This window comes from Giraffa tippelskirchi, chromosome 13, assembly GCF_054371585.1.
Source record: "Giraffa tippelskirchi isolate mGirTip1 chromosome 13, T2T-mGirTip1v1.2.pri, whole genome shotgun sequence".
Classification (NCBI taxonomy): Eukaryota; Metazoa; Chordata; class Mammalia; order Artiodactyla; family Giraffidae; genus Giraffa; species Giraffa tippelskirchi.
The window spans coordinates 105,281,394-105,301,156 of record NC_137287.1 but is presented as its reverse complement, the minus strand read 5'-3'; the positions used below and the strand labels follow the sequence as shown (position 1 = coordinate 105,301,156).

General features: G+C 39.6%; 1 protein-coding gene across 8 annotated transcripts; it reads left to right on the top strand.

The window, feature by feature from the left end:
• The first annotated feature begins 164 nt into the window (after positions 1-164).
• EIF2S2 (eukaryotic translation initiation factor 2 subunit beta) lies at positions 165-18,974 on the top strand. Of its 8 annotated transcripts, none has more exons than XR_014073872.1 (9): positions 165-283; positions 4,996-5,173; positions 7,082-7,185; positions 10,109-10,244; positions 10,942-11,042; positions 11,629-11,777; positions 14,234-14,312; positions 17,730-17,839; positions 18,495-18,974. XR_014073872.1 is itself a non-coding variant. In XM_081559809.1 (9 exons), exons 1-9 carry the CDS (start codon positions 269-271, stop codon positions 18,668-18,670), a joined length of 993 nt encoding a protein of 330 aa, XP_081415935.1. In that variant the 5' UTR covers positions 165-268; the 3' UTR covers positions 18,671-18,974. The 8 variants fall into 8 exon arrangements, 7 of the variants coding, with proteins under 7 accessions (XP_081415935.1, XP_081415934.1, XP_081415933.1 ...); XM_081559809.1 differs by having other exon boundaries at positions 10,118-10,244; positions 14,234-14,290; positions 17,754-17,839; XM_081559808.1 differs by having other exon boundaries at positions 14,234-14,290; positions 17,754-17,839.
• Positions 18,975-19,763: the final 789 nt, after the last annotated feature.

Below are 19,763 nucleotides of genomic sequence, written 5' to 3'. Positions count from 1 at the left end.
CCCAGCTTGCCGGCGCTCGGTGTCGCCTGGTAACTCGCGCCAGTCGGAGCGCGCTAGGTCGATTTCTCCGTGCGCCTGCGCATTAGCGGTCTCTGCGCAGGCGCATTTATAACGCTTGAGAGGAGAGGGCGGGGTGTCGTTCCCTTTCGCTGATGCAAGAGCCTAGTGCGGTGGTGGGAGAAGTGTCGGCAGGAGCAGCGCTGAAGCCGGGGCCTGGGGCTGACCCGTCAGACTTTCCGTCCGTGCCGAGCCCACTCGAGCCGCAGCCATGTCCGGGGACGAGGTGAGGGCCTGAGACTGGCACTACGGCTAGGGACCAAGGCGGTGAGCCAGACCCACCCCAGTATGGGAGACTGGGCCTGAGGCCTAGCGGCCGGCCGCCGCCATGTGGGGCAGCCGGGCCTAGGCGACCCGGAGCGGTAGAGCTGGCGAGGGCTCCGGAGCCCTGGCTTGGCGGTTCCCGGCTCTCCTCAGGGCGGCGGCGCTGAGGCCGGCGTCCTCCCGTGGCCGGCGTTTCCGGAATGGAGAGCACGTAGAGTTGCCCTCCAGAAGAGGGCTTGAATACCCGGTTCATGCCCCAACTGAACGAGACTGGGGCTGGCGACTCTTGCATTCCTTTCGATTTGACTCTGCAGCTCCAACTCTCCCTCGCTGGGCGCTGGTGGTACTGAGAGGAGCGTCTCTCGGCTCTAGTAGAGCGACCGCGTTTCAAACTTTGCAGGCTGGCTTGTCCTGCCCGGCATCCACTTTTGTTCTTATCTAGAGCTTTTTTTTTTTTTTTAAGGCGGAAGAGAGGGGAAGAAGGCAAGAGGAAAACATCCTTCAGCCTGAAAAAGTGATTAACCTGGGAAAGTTTTAGGGCCGGAGTCCCTTAGCATAGCGACGTCAGCGGGAAGTCCGGGCTGCAAAGCTGCCTAGGTCTTTTTCCACTGTCTTGCTTGTACCTCAGCAAATTTCCTCAAGTCCCTTTTTGGTCAGGTTTATCGCAGTTTATTTAAATCTAAATGGCCTAAAATGACGTTTGACTTTTAAGTACGAGCCATAGGTATTTATTAACACTCTGAGGAGAACTACCGCTGGAAAACCCCCTTAAGTTTTTAATTAATTTCTGTAAACATTCGAGTGGTTGGCCAGTAGGGCCTTGGAGAGCAGAGAAAAATTCGAAGCTTTTTTGAGCTTTGTCGTTTAAGGTGGGCCCTGAAAATGCTTTGAATTTCTTCAAGTAGTGGAAAGGATTCAGACCAAGGAAGTAGAATATTATCCAACTTGGTTAGAGTTAATTCCTTAAAATATAGGTAGTGGCTAGTTCATGGAGGAATTTGAAGACAAATTAAGGGATTTGGATTTTATTCTGGAGGCGAATCCAAGCTCTCATTTGATTATCATGACGCCCCTTTAAGATGTGTATTATTGTTATGCCCATATCAAAAATGAGAATAGTGAGGCTTCTAGAGAGTTGTGTGATGCCCGTGATCAAATAGTAAGTGACCGAGTCAGTAGTATTTAGAATTCTTAATCTCCGTTTGGTGCCTAGGAGACACTCAGGAAAGAAACTGAGTCTAAGGGAAGTATGTGATTCCTGCTTTGGAGGTCATGGTTAGACGTTGCTGTCCACCATTGTCTTTCAGAAGTTCTGAGAGTGGCATTGTGTCATGCTTGTTTTGTTTCTACTCATTTTCTAAGCTTTTCATTACCTTTAACAAGTAAGCACCTATATAGCACAGAGTTCTCTGGGGTGCTATTCTGTGTTTTATATGGTAAAGTTTTATATGGCTCACAAGTGTTGTAAGAGATCTACTACTAGTTAGTACAGGAGGTAGAAATAGAGCATTAACAGCAGTTTAGAGGGCTGGAGGGTTCAGTTTTAGCGGTGGAATTAGATGGTGAAAGAAGTGGAATATTACTGAAGGGTGAAAAGGATTTTGTCAAGCACAGCTGGCAGAACCAGCATTCCAGCAGAGGACTTTGAAAGCCAATAAAGTATTAAAAAGCTGTGTATTTCTCAGATCTACCAGTCCATTTTGTAAACTGGAAATTACTGCCCAGGGAAGTTAAGTTGCCCAACATCACAGAGCAAGTTAATGGAACTAGAATCCCACCTTTGCCTTCCACTCTGAAGGTATATGCAGGTTCTGGTTCCTCTAATCCTGTTGGATAGAGAAGTTTTCTTAGGCCAATCTGTAACTTCTGGCTACTTTACAGGCTTGTAAGGATCAAGTGAAAAATCGGTAGGTGGAAGTGATAAACTGTTAGGGACGTCCTACAGCAGAAGTAGTCCTGCCTGATAGCCAGGATAGAGGATTAAAGAATCTACTAATAAAAAGTAATTTATTTCTTTTTTCACATTTCCTGTTTTTCTTTTAATTTTTTAATGTATAGTTGCCATAAACTGCACACTTCCTTTCAAACCTGGCAAGTAAGCCCAAAACTCATATAGCATAATCTCGTTTAAACTGACCTCTGAAAAGCAGTATTCTAGAAATATGAGTGCTGCCATGTGAGGAAAAGTTCCCTAATATGCAGGCATCAAAGTGCCGTCAGTAGATAAAATTATTGCTTATTACTGGGCCCCATTCACAAAGTATCTGAATACTGGGTTTTCACACAACATGTTAAGGTGTTTTACAAAAGAAACTGAATGAAAAATGGAATGTGTATTGTATGAAGTAAACAAAACACAGAAGAACACAATACAAATAAAAATCTCCCAGAATCCTGTCGCCCAGAGATGACCACACAGCATTTGTTCTTACCTTGCCTCTCTGGGTTCTTTTGCAGCTCACTCCTGCCTTCTTGGTGTGGTGCCTTTTAGACCTTAAAGTTGTCTAGGCCGTAAAGTTTTTCTGAGTAAGGTATGATAGATGTGAGTAGGCTTCCAATTTGCTGAAGCACTTTAGTCTGTTGTCAGGGTAATTTTTGCTGGTATCCTTTTTCCTCACCTTCTTCAACTCAACCCAGTGTGGGAAGTTAAAAAGAGAAAACATTTGAAGACTTTATTGTAGACTTAAAAAGATAGCTCAAAAGTCTGATTTTCCGTAAGCACATTGTGAGCAAGTATTTGCTTCTCAGATCCCAACTAGTCTCGTAAAACATCTGGACTGTGATAACTTGTTAAATCAGATATAAAAGTCTTTTTTTAAAAAAACAATGTAAGTCAAGACTGACGTGGCCGTGTGGTTTGAGGGAGGTCTACTTTGGGTACTATTTAGGAATCCCTGGTTTCCATATTTTTAAACTCTAGTTTTGCTGAATGGTGTGAATAAAATGAAGGGATGAGTATATGTCTTCAGCATCCAGAGACAGTAATTGGGAGAGATGTTAATTACGTCAGTATATAATTCTTGCATATTTATAACCCTTTTCAAGGCTACAACCATAATGTTTCCTTGTGGACCTATATGAATGTTTTTCAAAGGATAACAGGGCAGTTGTGAGGATGTCCCTCTCATCTATGGTCTGTCTTGCTGAGTAATAGTTAAAAGATAATTAATATTCTAGGCAAACTTGATACTGAAAAAAAAAAATGCAATAAATGGCATGTAAGCCCTGCCAGACAACCAGATTTTTAGTGCTTGGAGTGTTATCTGTCCTTTTGCCAAATCTCCATATTTCAGGAATGAGGATGAATTATAGCTTCTTCTCTGGAACGATTACAACACTGTATTTAGGGTGACCTGAGACTGAGTAGGTCAGCAGTGGGGAACTCCTTCCTCCTGACTCTTCTGTTTACTACTCTTAAGTTTGCCAAGCTATGTTCTTCAGACTGACTGCTTTTCAGAATTAATCATTTATACAGTTAGAGCATTCTTAAGGTAGGAGGGGAGGCTGTATCAATTTCCAGAACATCTTGCAGATCCTTCTTTATTCGGTGAGGATGATACTATACCACTCTCCCTTATTACAGACCATAGTTTGGTTTCAGTGTAGCTCAGTTTCCTTAATGTACTTGGGACATAAAAGAATTTAAGTTAATTACAATCAATTTGGGAATTTTTTTGAGTTTCATGATATGTCTTAAAATTAGATCACCCTGAGTTGATGGATTTTGGTGATAGGAATCAAGACATACCATGCTTTGTCAACTCTAAAGCATTATATATAAATTGTATAATAATTGCTAACATTTATTGAGTCCTTTTGTACCAGGTACTGTGCCAAATGTTTTATGTATATTTACCTTTTTGTGCTGTGCTTAGTCGCTCAGTCATGTCTGACTCTGCCACCCCATGGACTGCAGCCTGAAGTGGTCTCTGTTCAAGGGATTCTCCAGGCAAAAATACTGGAGTGTGTTGCCATGCCCACCTCCAGGGGATCTTCCCAACCCAGGGATTTAAGTCAGGTCTCCCTCATTGCAGGTAGATTCTTTACCGTCTGAGCCCCCAGGGAAGCCTATTTACCTTTTTAGGTTTGGTTTTGGTTCTGCTACTGATCTCTACTTTACAGTTGAGGCGTGGAGAGGGCAAGAACTTATCTGGGGTAACAAAAGTAAAAACCAGAATTAGGATTTGAATTCATTCAGTTAGGTTCTGGACTTGTGCTTTTAAACATTTTATCTTTTAATGTTCTAGAAGAAAAAAGCAGAGTAAAAGTTTGTATAGAAGTTTCTTTTACTCAGAGATTTGTTATATGAAGGGTTGATGATGGATTTCTTCAAAGGTTTGTCTGGATTTCAGGATAAAAAAAACATTTTTACGTTTTTTTAAAATCAGGTCAAGTCTCCTGGTATAGCAACCCAGGTTACCAAACTTAAATAAAACATGTATGACTTGTCTGGGCTTTGGTTTTCTCATTCATAAAGCAAGGGACGAAGCTTGGGTTATTATAACGCTAAGCTCCCTTTCCTAAATTCTGTTATCTTGTGATAGTTTATAAATTAAAAACAGTTACATGTGTTTTTTTAAGAGTATGCCTTTTGAGATTACAGCACACTTGTTATGTGAGCATCATTAAAAATACTCACATGGTCCCGGTTTCTTTTCTTAACCTTTTAAACAGATGATTTTTGATCCTACTATGAGCAAGAAGAAAAAGAAGAAGAAGAAGCCTTTTATGTTAGATGAGGAAGGGGATGCCCAGACAGAAGAAACCCAGCCCTCAGAAACAAAAGAAGTGGAGCCAGAGCCAACTGAGGACAAAGATGTAGAAGCTGATGAAGAAGACAGTAGGAAAAAAGGTAAGTGGTAAACATGCTGCTGCTGCTTCTAAGTCGCTTCAGTCATGTCTGACTCTGTGCGACCCCATAGACGGCAGCCCACCAGGCTCCCCCGTCCCTTGGATTCTCCAGGCAAGAACACTGGAGTGGGTTGCCATTTCCTTCTCCAAAGCGTGAAAGTGAAAAGTGAAAGTGAAGCCGCTCGGTCGTGTCCGATTCAGCGACCCCATGGACTGAAGCCTGCCAGGCTCCTCTATCCGTGGGATTTTCAAGGCAAAAGAGTACTGGAGTGGGGTGCCATTGCCTTCAAGAGAGTCAATATTGTTCTGGAAGACCTTGTTCTCTTCCATTCGTGTTTTGGATTTTGTGCACACAATGATCCTCACAAGCCTGAGAAGCTGTTACAGTGAAGCTGAGGCCATGAACAGTCTGGGCACATGGGACCTTGCCAGATTTCTTATAGACTTGTTTCAGGGAAGATTCCACCAAATCCACAGGACAAAGATGATAAAACTTTGTCACTCCAGGGCTGGTTTTCCAGTCTAGCCTGTCCAGAAGTCTCTTCCAGTTTTTTTTTTCCTCTTTTCCAGTTTTAATGGTGGTTGTATTTGAGTGTAGGCAGAAAGAAATAAGACCAAGATAGATAGTTTTATGTCTTAACAAGTTTGAAAATATATAGAAGAAATTAAAATTACAGCCAGCATTAGTTATCCACTCTTGTGCTCTAACATAAACACCATTTAAATGGTTTGGTAAACATGTTTGTGTCTGTTTAATAGAAGACACTGTACTAGGGGTAGAGAAAACTGACATTCATTGAGCATCTGCCATGTGCTAAGCATCTTGTAAACGTTTAGTTGGAAAGTAAATCATTCTTTTAATAAGAATTAATTATGAATTCATAAATAGCTCCTTGAAAAACTTTGTAATAGAGGCATTTTAAAATATTTCTAGTATACAGTAGGGCAGAACATATGGAAAACTTATTGAACCAAACCTATTTTTACTCATTAGTGGTGGATAAATTTTCATTTTGTTCATATTGTAGTCTCATTTTAATGAATGTGAAATACTTTATAAGGCCTTTTGTTGGTTGATTGATTGAATAACTTGTTGAACTAGGCACAATAATTTAGGTGAGAAAGGCATTATCCAGGGGTATCTCATTGGGAGATAGACAAGCAGCAAGTAAACACCTCTATTGGAGTGACAGAAGGTACTATTATCAAAGCACCTACAGGATACCTAACCCAGTTAGGGGATAGGAAAGACAGGCTTAGAGAAGACTTTGTGGTGGAAGTAACTTCTAACAAAGATCCTGTGAGATGAAGGTAAGAGCTATGGGAGAGGGCCCATAGGAATGCTTGAAGGTGAGAGACCACACACTGCACAAAGAAGTGGAGGTAGTTCAGTTGAGCTGGAAGTAGGAATTAAGGTGGAATATGAGAGACTAGGCAGAAGTAGATAAAGCTGGAGAGCCTTGGAAAATTATGTTAGAACCCTGACTTTGTTTTGGGAACAGTGAGGCATATGGTCAGCTACTATATAAATAGTCCCTACGTGATCCCCGATTTGATCCCTGGGTCTGGAAGATCCCCTGGAGCAGGAAATGGCACCTTACTCGTATTCTTGCCTGGAAAATTCCATGGGCAGAGGAGCCTGGCAGGCTGCAGTCCATGGGATCACAAAGAGTAGGACAAGACTAAGTGACTGAGCACAGCATATGGTCCCCTAGCCAGGTAATTTCCTAAAAAGCTTTGAGTTGACCTGCCATTGTGTTTTTAGAACCATAACCTTTGTAGTTGTGGAGGAATTACTGTGCTAATTAACACTAATTCTGGTGACTTGATTAATAGCTGAAACATTGGTTTAAATTATGCTTTGCCTTTTGCTATTTGTTAATAATTGATAATCTCAATTATCTTTTAGATGCTTCTGATGATCTAGATGATTTGAATTTCTTTAATCAGAAGAAAAAGAAGAAAAAATCAAAAAAGATATTTGATATTGATGAAGCTGAAGAAGGTATAAAGGTAGTATTGCTTTCTTATTGAAGGTAAAATTTGACCTCTTGAAAGGTTGCTAATGGCTGATGTTTCTCCCTCTTTGTCTCATCTCTTACTAGTTTTGCTTTTTTAATTAAGGATTTAGTCACTACTGTTAAGGTCATTTTCTTGGCATTGTGTCTGACTAGGTATTTTAAAGGAATTATGGTTCAAAGGAATGTAAATTTAGCTTTTACACATTGTATTGTGTGCCATTAAGATGATTACAAAATGCCACTTGTCATTAATCATACTGAGATTGGCTGAAGAGAGATATTTCTGTGAGAAATCCTGTAGAGCAAATATCCCTATGATTTCTTCTGTTCAACTTTTGGTAGCATGTTGAGGATACACAGATTTATGTGTATATCTCTGAGCAGCAAAGAATGAGCCCCGGCCTGTAGTGGTTGGTGGCTGATGATTTTATGCCCTGTTCTCCTACAGGAGAACCAGAGCAATCAGGCTGGTTTTGTGGAATTCAATGATCTTGTGGGGACTTGAGGCCCTATAATTGTTTTATTACTGGATTGATTTCTAATATAAATATCTCAGAGTTACTCTGAATAAGGAGTAGAAAGATGGGTGGATAAGTAGGTGAATAGGATGGGTGGAGGAAGGAGCTGAAAGTCTGTTCTTTAATGATTTGTTAATTCAGCAGATATGTATTCATTAAGACAGTGAGTCAGGCATTGTGTGCTAACTGTCGAGTAAGATACTTTCCGTTTTCAGAGGTTCAGAGATAATTTGGAGTTCTTGAGAACAAGATGATTTTATCTGGATTTATCCTATTCTCTCCTTGTTTGGAGAGTCTCTTCTTTTCCTACCATTGTAGGGAAATTGATAAAGAGAAATGCTCAGATTATACTGAATAAATGAAGTATAAATATCCCGGGTAACCAGGTGACACGTTAGAGATGTGCCACAGAAAGTTTTGGTTAACAAATTTATCTAGTAACTTTTGTCCTGAAGAGTCACTTATAAGCTCTAATTTTAGTGCTTGGATACTTTTTTCTCTGCTCTTAAGTCTTAACAAGAAGTTTCAAGTATCCTTATTAGGCAAGACATGGACATTAACTTGAGGCTGAAGTGTTTTTAAGATTTGAATTTTCAGACCATCACAGGGCTTTTGAAAAATCTTGAAAAATACTTTGTGCTATTCTCCACCTTTCACTGGGTCTTAGCCTCCAGGTTAGAAATAGAGCCTACTGGAATAAAATTATTAATATAGGACTAGAAGCTGACTGGTGTGTGCTAACTTGTATTTAGCCTGTCTGAGTTTCTCATTTACTGATTGTCGTCTTAGAGACTGGGTTAATATCTAGTTTCTTGTCTGGTGTGTGCAGCAGATAGATACACATGGGCTGATTGGTCTTTGATGGTCAGATGTGGCACTGAGACAACACAGCTGGATTTGGCATCTTAAGGCTGCACTTTATTTATTCCTGGCTGTTTGAGCTTTTTTGCTCATTAGATTTCTAAAATTGCTATAGCAGGGTTTACAGAGTAGCACAAAAGTAGATATTGATAAGTAATGTTGACAGCACACTTCAGGTTGGATACACTGATGTAAGTAGGTGAGATTAGAAGGCTGGAACTAAAACTGGCCCTTTCTGCTCTTCTAGGGTTTTTGTGTCTCATTTCAAGGTTGTGCCTGGTTTACATCCATGACTATAGCAGCTAATCTTGGGATCAAGCTTTACCTTGGAGAAAGAAATGGCAACCCACTCCAGTGTTCTTGCCTGGAGAATCCCAGGGACGGGGGGAGCCTGGTGGGATGCCGTCTATGGGGTCGCACAGAGTCGGACACGACTGAAGCGACTTAGCAGCAGCAGTCCATTCATCATGTGACCCTAATTCTCTATGGGTTCTGCCTGTTCCCTCTTTCATGATTTCATCTGTTGAAGTGTTGCCCAAAGACCTCCTTAACAGCCTAGTGCCAGGCTGGCAGTGGTATAAGAAAAAAATATCTGGTCTTTTCCATTGGTCCTGGCATACCGTTCCTAAGACTCTTGGAATCTCTGAATCTGAGTTTGATCACCAAGAGCCAGTGATTTCATCAATGATGCCTCCAGAAAGAAGCCGCCATAAAAATCTCATGGGTGGGCTCAGTAAAAAAAAAAAACAAACCCTTGGGGGCGGTTTTGGAGAGCTTCAGTGCTGGTGACCACATTGGGATGTTGAGAGTGGTACCTGGAGAGAGCATGGAAGCACTACACTTCTGCCTCCCTGTTCTTGCTCTATGCATGTTCTCCCTTTGGCTGTTTCCAGGTGTATCCTTTATGTAATATTGTGTATATATATATATCAGGTATAATCAGGTAAGTGTTTTCCTGAGTTCTTTGAGCCCTTCTAGCAAATGATGGAATTAGGGGTGTCTGGGAACCCTTGAACTTTTTTAAGTAGGACATATGTGTGGGAAACCTGTGGACTCTATTCTTGAAATTGGCCTCTGCAATGAAAACAGTCTTATGGGATTGAGCCCTTAAATCCATGGAGTTTGTCACTAACTGGATAGTGTCAGAACTACATTGATTTGTATGTTATCTAGTTAGTGTCAGAGTTGGAAAATTGGTGTGGAAAAACGTCACATATTTGGTGTCAGGAGGAAAAAGCGCTCCTACTAACTGCATCAGAATACTTAGAAACTTACTTAAAATATTCCTGAACCCCATGCCTGCTGAAGATTGTCAGTGAGATATAAGAATCCTTGTTAAGTGTCTTAAAATTTTTTCAGTTTAAATGACACTCTGAACCAATTTGGTTCACCTGTGAGAGAGATTTCTGATCTATAACTTCAGTTTTAATATGTAATACTTTTTTCCTCCAAAGCCATGTCAGCCCATATCATTTGAAAATAAAAAAAAATAATAATTCTGGTAGCAAAATGTTGACTCTTATCTCACTTTCTTAGGACCTTAAGATTGAAAGTGATGTTCAGGAACCAGCTGAACCAGAGGAAGATCTTGACATTATGCTTGGCAATAAAAAGAAGAAAAAGAAGGTTGTCAAGTTTCCTGATGAGGATGAAATACTAGAGAAAGATGAAGGTAATATTGGTGGGCTTAACAGCTCATTTCTAGGCTCACACAAACCTTTGGCCTAGTCTCTTTCATGAATGGGTTCCTTATTTATTTTTTCTTGACCCCTTATTTCCACTACGTAGTAATGGAAGCTAAAAGGAAACATAATCTAACTTGATAATGAAAGTTTAAAAGATTTCATGGGGGAAGAACTTGACAGTTGTGATTACATTATAACATACTGATTTAGACAATTACTGTAACTGGATTTTTTTTTTACACTTATTTTGTTAAAAGTGCTGTTTATTAGCTTCAAAGTACTGTAACTACTTTATAGACAATTTAGTATAGTCAGCAGATGGGTTTTTATGGATGTGTTTGTTTCTTAAGTGCTTCAAAACAGACATTTTTTCCTCTAATTACCCCAGTGCATTATGTTGTTTGTTAAATCAAGAAAAGAGTTCAGTGTGTCTGTATTACCACAAATTCCTAATTAGAAAGGTCTCTATTAAGGATGACTTATGAAAGTTGTAACATCTCCCTAAGGAATATGGGGTTATTTGAGAGCTTTGATGCCTTTATGATTGAGACTGTTATGAATGCAGTTGTGGGAGGGAAGACAAATGTCCGGAAGCTTTCAGTTCTCTAGATCTGCTTCTCCCTTCCCTTTTTTGTTCTTGTATCAGGCCCTACCCCTCATTCTTATAGTCTTTGTTATCTGTAGCTTTAGAAGATGAAGACAGCAAAAAAGATGATGGTATCTCATTCAGTAACCAGACAGGCCCTGCTTGGGCAGGCTCAGAAAGAGACTACACGTATGAAGAGGTAAGACAGATTCTGTTGTGAAAGGGGGCTAAACTGTTCGCTAGAACTCAAAAGCAGGATAAATGTCCCCTGAATTGAAAGGGCCATTGAAGTACAGGTTGATAATGAAACAGACCCAGAGAGGTCACACAGCCAATGCACAGCACTGCCTGATGCCCATGTATGGGACAGGCAGTCATTATAGCATCATCAGAATCCATGAACTTCTAAGGTCATTGGAGCCCCCCTGGAGGGGGACAATAGAGAAAGGAAGTGCTAATATGGGGCCAAGCTAGTCTGGAGTTTGTTTGTTCTGGATAGTCTGAATTTTACTTTTCCAGGTACCACATATTTTCCCACAGTAACAGTAGAATTAGTAGGAGCTTGTTCTTTCCTTTAACTTTGAATATGGAACTGTTCCACTTTCATAATGGACCAGTTGCTGCTGAGGGTTGAGAATTATTTTCAAGGAGCTCCCAGAACATGTGATGAGTGTGTACATTTGATAAAAAGTCAAGTTTGTTAAAGGAAATGCACAAGTTACTCAAGTGGGAACTGTATACTCCTATTAATAAGACTGTACATGAATACCACTTTATCTCTATAGCTACTGAATCGAGTGTTCAACATCATGAGGGAAAAGAATCCAGATATGGTAGCTGGAGAGAAAAGGAAATTTGTCATGAAACCACCACAGGTCGTCCGAGTAGGAACCAAGAAAACATCTTTTGTCAACTTTACAGATATCTGTAAACTGTAAGTTGGTTAATGCAGAGTCTCCATCCCAAATGCCAGGTTCTCAGTGGAGTATATGTTAAATATCCTTAATGTGGATGTTATTGCCGGTAGAGACAGTGTACAGGTGTCAGGGTTGGGTTGAGGGAGGTCACAGTTCAAGTCCGTCAGTTCTTTTGATTCATAGGTCTTAAGGCTTGATTTATTAGGCATCTAAAAGTAAGGGAAGGCAACTCATGCTGACTTATGAGAGGATTCTAACCAGATGGAGTGAAGAGTCAGGAGACTGAGTATAGTCCTTAGAAGCCTGGGGAGCTTCGAAGGCAGATGGAAAAGCTCATCAGGCTGGAGTGGGCCTGCCAAGCAAGTACAAGCAGTGAGTTTTGGGAAGGCAGCTACATTTAATGTTCTGCTTCCTTGGTTATTGCCAAGACACAGTTGATGAGATTTCCACTTCATTAATTACCATCACATTCCATGCCTGTCTTACCCCCATGTCACTGTCTGGGCCTGGCTCTTCTCAGATTTCCTCAGCTATACCTTTTTTGGCCGGTTCCTTAGGGCAACTGACCTTATCTCCTGTTTTTGTTCTTTAATTTCATAAGTAATATAGGCTTGTTGTCAGTAAAAGGGAAAGAAAAAAGAAAGTGAAGTCGCTCAGTCGTCTCTGACTCTTTGCAACCCCATGGACTGTAGCCCACCAGGTTCCTGCGTCCTTGGGGTTTTCCAGGCATGAGTACTGGAGTGGTTTGCCATTTCCTTCTCCAGGGGATCTTCTCGACCCAGGGATCAAACCCAGGTCACCCGCATTGTAGGCAGACGCTTTACCGTCTGAGCCACCAGGGAAGTCAAAATAAAGAAAATGTAATCACTAAAAATTCCCTGACCAGAGTAACCATTTTTTTTCATTGCTTGTAGGCATGACTTAAAAAGTTTTAGACTTTTTTTTTGCTAGTGGCAATTATAGTATTTCTATCTATAGAAATTAGAAAATGAGAAAATACAGACCTGCTAAAGAAAAGGAGAAATCATCTGTTTTAAGTCCATCATTAAGAGATAGGTAATCATAGTTTAGTATTTTTATGTTTAGCTACTTTTTTTTTTTTTTAATATTTATTTGGCTGCACCGGCTCTTAGTTGCAGCACTCAGGATCTTTAGTTGCGGTGTGTGAACCCTTAGGTGTGGCATGTGGAATCTAGTTCCCTGACTAGGGATCGGATGTGGGCCCCCTGCATTTTGAGTGCAGTCTTAGCCACTGGATCACCAGGGAAGCCCCCTCTTTAGCTACTTTTAAGCATCTAAATATTTTTTAATAAATTGGTATTATACTGGTTTTTAACATATTTTTCTCAATATATAGTGAAATTTTTACCCATATCATTAAATAATCTTGACAAATGTTTTTAAGAGTTATACAACATATTCTGACAGTTCCTTGGTTGAACATGGTTGCTCCCAATTTTTCATTATCAGGCAGAGCTTCATGGAACAATCCTGATATGTGTATCTTGGCAGAACTCAGAATAGAGCCTTAGGGCAAAAATTCCCAGTAGGGAATTGCCTAGTCAAAAGGAATAGACATTGTTTATAGCAAACATTATTGGCAAGTTGCTTTCCAGCAAGTTTATACCAGTTTATACTCCCACTAGCAATATAAGTACCTACAAGTTTTATTATATTTCACCAACCCTTACTCAATTACATTTTTGGGGAAAAAGCTTTTTAAAATTGTAATAGTAGTACCTAGTTATTGGAACAAACCCAAACAGTGCCAAGTGAATAGAATTAAAAAGTGCACTAAGTGGCATTACTCTGTATTTGCTTTTTTCGTTTTATGTGCTTTTTCATTTTATGCTTTTTTGTTCTTATTTAGAGACCTATATTTTAAAAGCAGGATACAATGGATGTACCATAATTTAACCACTTCCCGTTGGTGAATATTTTAGCTGTTTTAAATTTCTGTTGTTGTGCTGCCATGAAGTACTTCCCTTTTTTAAAATAAATTCCAAACAGGAAATATATAGGAATTCATGTAACAAACACCCAAGTACTCATTGCCTTGATTTGGTGTGTTTTGACCTCTTGATACTTTAAATTCAGATCTTTTTACTTCTTTAAAAAGGGGGCTTTACAGTTACAATTTAAGGCCATCTTTATATATCTTTCTCATCTCTTTTACTTTCCTTCCTAGAAAAAGATCTTATCCTTTAAAGTTGATATTTACCTTTCCTGTCCATGTCTATAGACATTTACCAGTGTGTATATACTTGTAAATAAAATGTAATATTGTTTTATGGGCTTTAAAATGTAAACAAATGGTACATACATATATATCTTCATTTCAGAGTTTGATGAACTGTGCTAAAATTCACTTAACAGCTGAGTAATTACAAAACAGTGAAGAGAGTGAGGTTTTTAGAAGTTTGGTTAGATTTCCATGAAAGATAAGGTTTATATTATTCCACTTTCTTTTTAGATTACATCGTCAGCCTAAACATCTCCTTGCATTTTTATTGGCTGAATTGGGTACAAGGTAAGAAACTATATTCACGTTTGTATACAGTTACTTACAATATTAATGGACATTTTATAAGAACTTCTTTTAACTTGAAAAGATACGTAATACACTTAGGGAAAAAAACATCCACTTGATTGTCAGAAGAACTTTCAGGGCAATGAAGGAGGGAAACTTGTTCATTTCTTTGGGAGAGGTTGGCTACTTGGGAATAGGAAAGCGGTTCACAGTGGCTCATATGTGAACAGGCCTGTTAGGTATACCAGAGTGAGCTGAATGTCCCTTTAAAAATAAGTAATGTAGAATTAAGGACATAATGAATATGACTAACATGTTGAGCGTCCATTGTGTGCCAGACTCTTGGATACCATCTCAATCTTTACAACAGTTCTGTGGACTGTTAGAAAGTAGTGTTATCCCATCTTAACGCATTTGGAAACAGGTTTGGTGAAGTGAGGTTGTATAGGTGGTCACATAGAGAAAGAAAAAGAAAAAGTGTTAGTCATTCAGTTGTGTCTGACTCTTTGCAACCCATGAACTGTGGCCTGCCAGGCTCCTCTGTCCATGAGATTCTCCAGGCAAGAATACTGGAGTGGATTGCCATTTCCTTCTCCAGAAAATCTCCCTGACCCAGGGATCGAACCTGGGTCTCCAGCATTGCAGGCAGATTCTTTACCATCTGAGCCACTAGGTCACATAGCTAGTTAATTGCAGTCAAGATGTAAACTCAAGTCTACGTTTCTTGGGAGCTTTTAACCCTTAAAAGCCTTAATCTTGTGCCTTGGTACTACAGAGGTAATTAAGGTGTTCTCTTCCTGTCTAGAAACTCATTTTGTTGGAACTGGCTGTATTTGCTGTGGGGTTAAGGAGTAATTTGCTTGACCAATGGTAGATAATGTGGGCTGTGTTGTGGGAGAATTGTATTTTAAATGTAAATTTGTTACAAACTTAAATTACATAAACTGATGGAGCAAAAGGTAGCAGTGTTTTTCCTACTTCTCAGAATAATTTCCAGTTTTTGTGGAGGTGAGGTAAATTATAACAAGTTGTAACCAGTGAATTTATAGTCAGTGAGCTAAATATTATAGAGCTATCGAGAAAATTGAATTTCTTTTGATAGTGAATGAAAAAGATTTTCTGTCAAGCACTGGAATCACCGTTGCCTGGAAATTAAGGGTTACTGTTCATGGAGGACGATAATAAACTCTTAGAGGAGAATCATAGGAGAGGTTCTTGCAAAAGTCAATTTAATAGTAAGATAAGGAATAGATTTAATGCTGCTTGGCTGCATCTTTGTTTACTTTCTGATTTGTAATTTTTTTTCTTTTCACATTTTTGTATGGCTGAAATTCCAAAGCTTAATTCTGATGAAACCCAATTTATCAGTGTGTTTATTTGGTCATTTGTGCTTTTCAGTGTCATATTGAAGAAACTATTGACTAACACATGGTCATGAAGATTTACATCTGTGTTTTCTTCCAAGAAGACTACAATTTTAGCTCTTACGATTTATTTTGCAGCTATTTTTTGGTATTGTTAAAAGCAGTGTCAAAGTTGTTTCTTTTGCGTATAAATAGATAACCTAGTTGATCTTGCACCATTTGTTGAAAAAACTATTCTCTGCTCCAATGAATTATCTTGACACTAGTTCAGAAATCAATTGACAATAAAATAAGGGTTTATTTTTGGACTGTCAATTTTTTTCATTGATGTACATGAGTACTGTGGCTTTGCAATATATTTCGATCTCAGGAAACATGAGTCCTCCAACTTTCTCCTTCTTTTTCACCATTATTTTGGCTATTCTCAGTCCTGTGCATTTCCATATAAATTTATTTATTTTTACATCAACTTTTTAAAAAAATGATGTCTAGCCCAGAGCCTTGCTTTCTCAAAAGTATTACTTGTCAGCAACTACTTTTAAAAAAGTTTCTCTTTAAGCATCATTGACAATATGAGGCCTGTGATTTCAACTGTACTTTTGGGGGAGGGGTTGAAACTGCTTTATAAATACAATTCACACATTTAAAAATGTATAACCCAGTAGTTCCTAATTTGTTCACATAGTTAACCATCACCACAATTTTAGAACATTTTCATTAACTATATGCAACTGAATCAAAAGATTTGGTCTTAGAATTTTTAAAGATATCTGTAGCTCTTTTCATAGTTCTTATATTTATAGTGCACCTCACTGCTTTGCATGTGGTATGCAGTCAGTAAAAGTGTGATTGTCCTTTGTTGCTTGAATGCATCATCACACAGTTAAGGAATCAATTTTTTTTTCCTTCAGTGACTGAGTCCAACTCTTTGTGACCCCATGGACTACAGCATGCCAGGCTTCCCTGTCCATTACTATCTCCCAGAACTCAGTGTCCATTGAGTCAGTGATATTATCCAACCAATCTTATCCTCTGTCACTCCCTTCTCCTCCTGCCCTCACTCTTTCCCAGCATCAGGGTCTTTTCCAGTGCGTCGGCTCTGCACATCAGGTAGCCAAAGTATTGGAGCTTTAGCATTAGTCCTTCCAATGAATATTCGGGGTTGATTTCCTTTACAATTGACTGGTTTGATCTCCTTGCAGACCAGGGGACTCTCAAGAGTCTTCTCCAGCACCACAATTTGAAAGCATCAATTCTTCAGCACTCAGCCTTCTTTATGGTATAACTGTCACATCCGTAACAAGACTACTGGAAAAACCATAGCTTTTAACTAGACAGACCTTTGTTGGCAAACTGATGTCTTTGCTTTTTAATACACTGTCTAGGGTTGGTCATAGCTTTCCTTCCAAGGAGCAAGCGTCTTTTAATTTCATGGCTGCAGTCACTCTGCAGTAATTTTGGAGCCCAAAAAGATAAAATCTGTCACTGTTTCCACTTCTTCCCCATCTGTTTGCATGAAGTGATGGGGCCAGAGGCCTTATCATCTTAGTTTTTTTCATGTTGAGTTCCAAGGCAGCTTTTTCACTCTCTTTTTTCACCCTCATCAAGAGGCTCTTTAGTTCCTCTTCACTTTCTGCCGTAAGGGTGGTGTCATCTGCATATCAGGCTACCACCAATTTTGATTCCAGCTTGTGATTCATCTAGCCCGGCATTTAACATGATGTACTCTGCATGTAAGTTAAATAAGCGGAGTGACAACATATAGCCTTGACAATACTCCTTTCCCAATTTTGAACCAGTCTGGTTTTAGACTAACATCAGTTACAAATCATTTGTTGCTGAAGACGTAATTAAAAATTGAATTTAATGTTAGGAAATATGGGTAAGTCATTAGGCACCAACTACTTAAATTTTGAGAAACCAGGTAGTATTGCCCCTATAACTTACCTGTGTCATTGGATATATTTTAGTACTTAAAATATTTGAATATTTAATATTTACATATTATAAAAATATAAATATTTAATATTTAAAATGATTGGTATTTGATTCCTTATAGGAAAAAATAATAATAGAGATATTTTTGTTTTCTTTCATAGTGGTTCTATAGATGGTAATAATCAACTTGTAATTAAAGGAAGATTCCAACAGAAACAGATAGAAAATGTTTTGAGAAGATATATCAGTAAGTGTATAATTTTTAACACATCACTCTGAAATGTTCCCACTGGGCTGAAATATACTAGGGGACAGCCATTGGTTTTTAATGAAGCTAGACAGGCTGGCCTTAGAAGATGAGGGAAAATGATAGGGGTGGGGAACTGGGGTGGGAGATGGCTCTTGGTAGCCAGTTGGGGGTCAGGGGGTGGGATTTGGATTTCCTAAGAAAACCCAGCTGATCAAGGCTGCTGGTTGGTTCTAGGCTGAAGGCCAAGTCAAAGAAATCTATCTGCATTCAGACCTGATCTGACCTAGTTTTCTTACCTTCCTAATCACTTAAAATTGGCAGATCTGTTCCCGCCTAAGAAAGCTATTAAGTTCTTTCTTGAGTGGATCTCCTATAGACAAAGCCAAGAGTAGGCATCTGGCAGGTGTCACTGCTTCTTTGGACATTTGGAGCCTTTTTTCAACCCATGGTTAAGTTTGTGAAGTATCATATCAGATAGCTTTGTGTTTTCTTACCTCTAGAATAGCTGGGTGTAGCTAAGATAGGCTTTCAGTTTGGGTTCCAGTATGGGATTGCAGAGTTCAGTAGAAGCATTTTAGAGGAAAGAAAACCTCTGGCTCAGGTAAAAAATACCTGTGGCTACCAGGTAATTCTGTGTGTTGTTTCTCCTCAGAGGAATACGTCACCTGTCACACGTGCCGATCACCAGACACAATCCTGCAAAAGGACACCCGACTCTATTTCTTACAGTGCGAAACTTGTCATTCTCGATGCTCTGTTGCCAGCATCAAAACTGGCTTCCAGGCTGTCACAGGCAAGCGAGCACAGCTCCGTGCCAAAGCTAACTAATTTGCTAATCACCACTGATTTTGCAAAGTGTGTTGTGGAGATTTGGCTGGACAGGTTTACCATCCGAGTGGATATACCACTGTATTAAAAACAAGATAGAAAAGCTGCCAAGTTCTTTGGCGTGTGGCTGGTTGGTCTGAAATTCTTGCAAGATGCCGTTGCTGAAGCTGTTGACATACTCATTGCCTACTTTAACAACTGTCAGAGAAACAAGATGGGGTAAGGCGGTGCTTTTTTAAAATCGTTCATAGACTTCTGTAAAATGCAAGATAAATTAAAGTTATTATAACAGTGATTCTTTCAATTTGGTTTGTCCTTCAGTTTTCTTTTCTATTAAAAAATTATGCTTAATGAATTCAGCACAACAGTTTGTGCCTGGGCAGCTCTGGTGAGGTCTCTTTATGCTTGTCCTGAGAACCTTAAGCTGGGTAGTCATTTTCCTTCTCCATTTCTTGGGATGCCTGAAGTAGACACAGCTTCACATGAGGACGGTTGGAACATGAGACCTGGGAGGACAGCCTGCTTTTGGTGTCCAGAGAACAATTATATAGACTTGAATTCTTTTTCATTTTGTGGGGATTGGTGCCACTACCTCACAGCTGAGTCCTCCATCTGTTAGCATATGAGGGAATACAAGGTGCTAAGTACCTCCCTTAGAATTTTCCTCCTTATTGGCCACTAAGAGAAGCTTAGAGATACAGCCTTTGAGTATGTCTTATAACTTTCTGGCACACCAAGAATAACCCTAGTTGGGCACCTGTTGGTGAGAAAGTGGTGTGGCTTATGCAGTCGAGAGAACTCTTTGAGAGTCCAAACCATGATGCTAGAAGACACTTTTCTTTTTCCTCAACTTGAGTTCTGGATTTTAAAAATGGCCCACCACAAATTTTTTTTCTATTTTCTGTATTAAAGTAGATTTTGAATGTGATCATGAGAAACCAAGAGGTGATTCTGATTGTGTTCTACTTCTGGGGCCTCCTTCTGGTTCTGCCTTCTGTGGTTTTGGCCAAAAAGGTATTTCTCCACTGAGCACAAGAGAAAAGATCCTCTTAAATGCCTGCTGTGATCTGCCTTGCACGCACTTGCTGAGGGT

Bases quoted from the DNA above. Each gene is read 5' to 3' on its own strand.
- EIF2S2 (XM_081559807.1), top strand. The intron at 5,174-7,081 runs GTAAGTGGTAAA...ATTATCTTTTAG, and splicing joins AGAAGACAGTAGGAAAAAAG to ATGCTTCTGATGATCTAGAT. The intron at 10,245-10,941 runs GTAATATTGGTG...TGTTATCTGTAG, and splicing joins AATACTAGAGAAAGATGAAG to CTTTAGAAGATGAAGACAGC.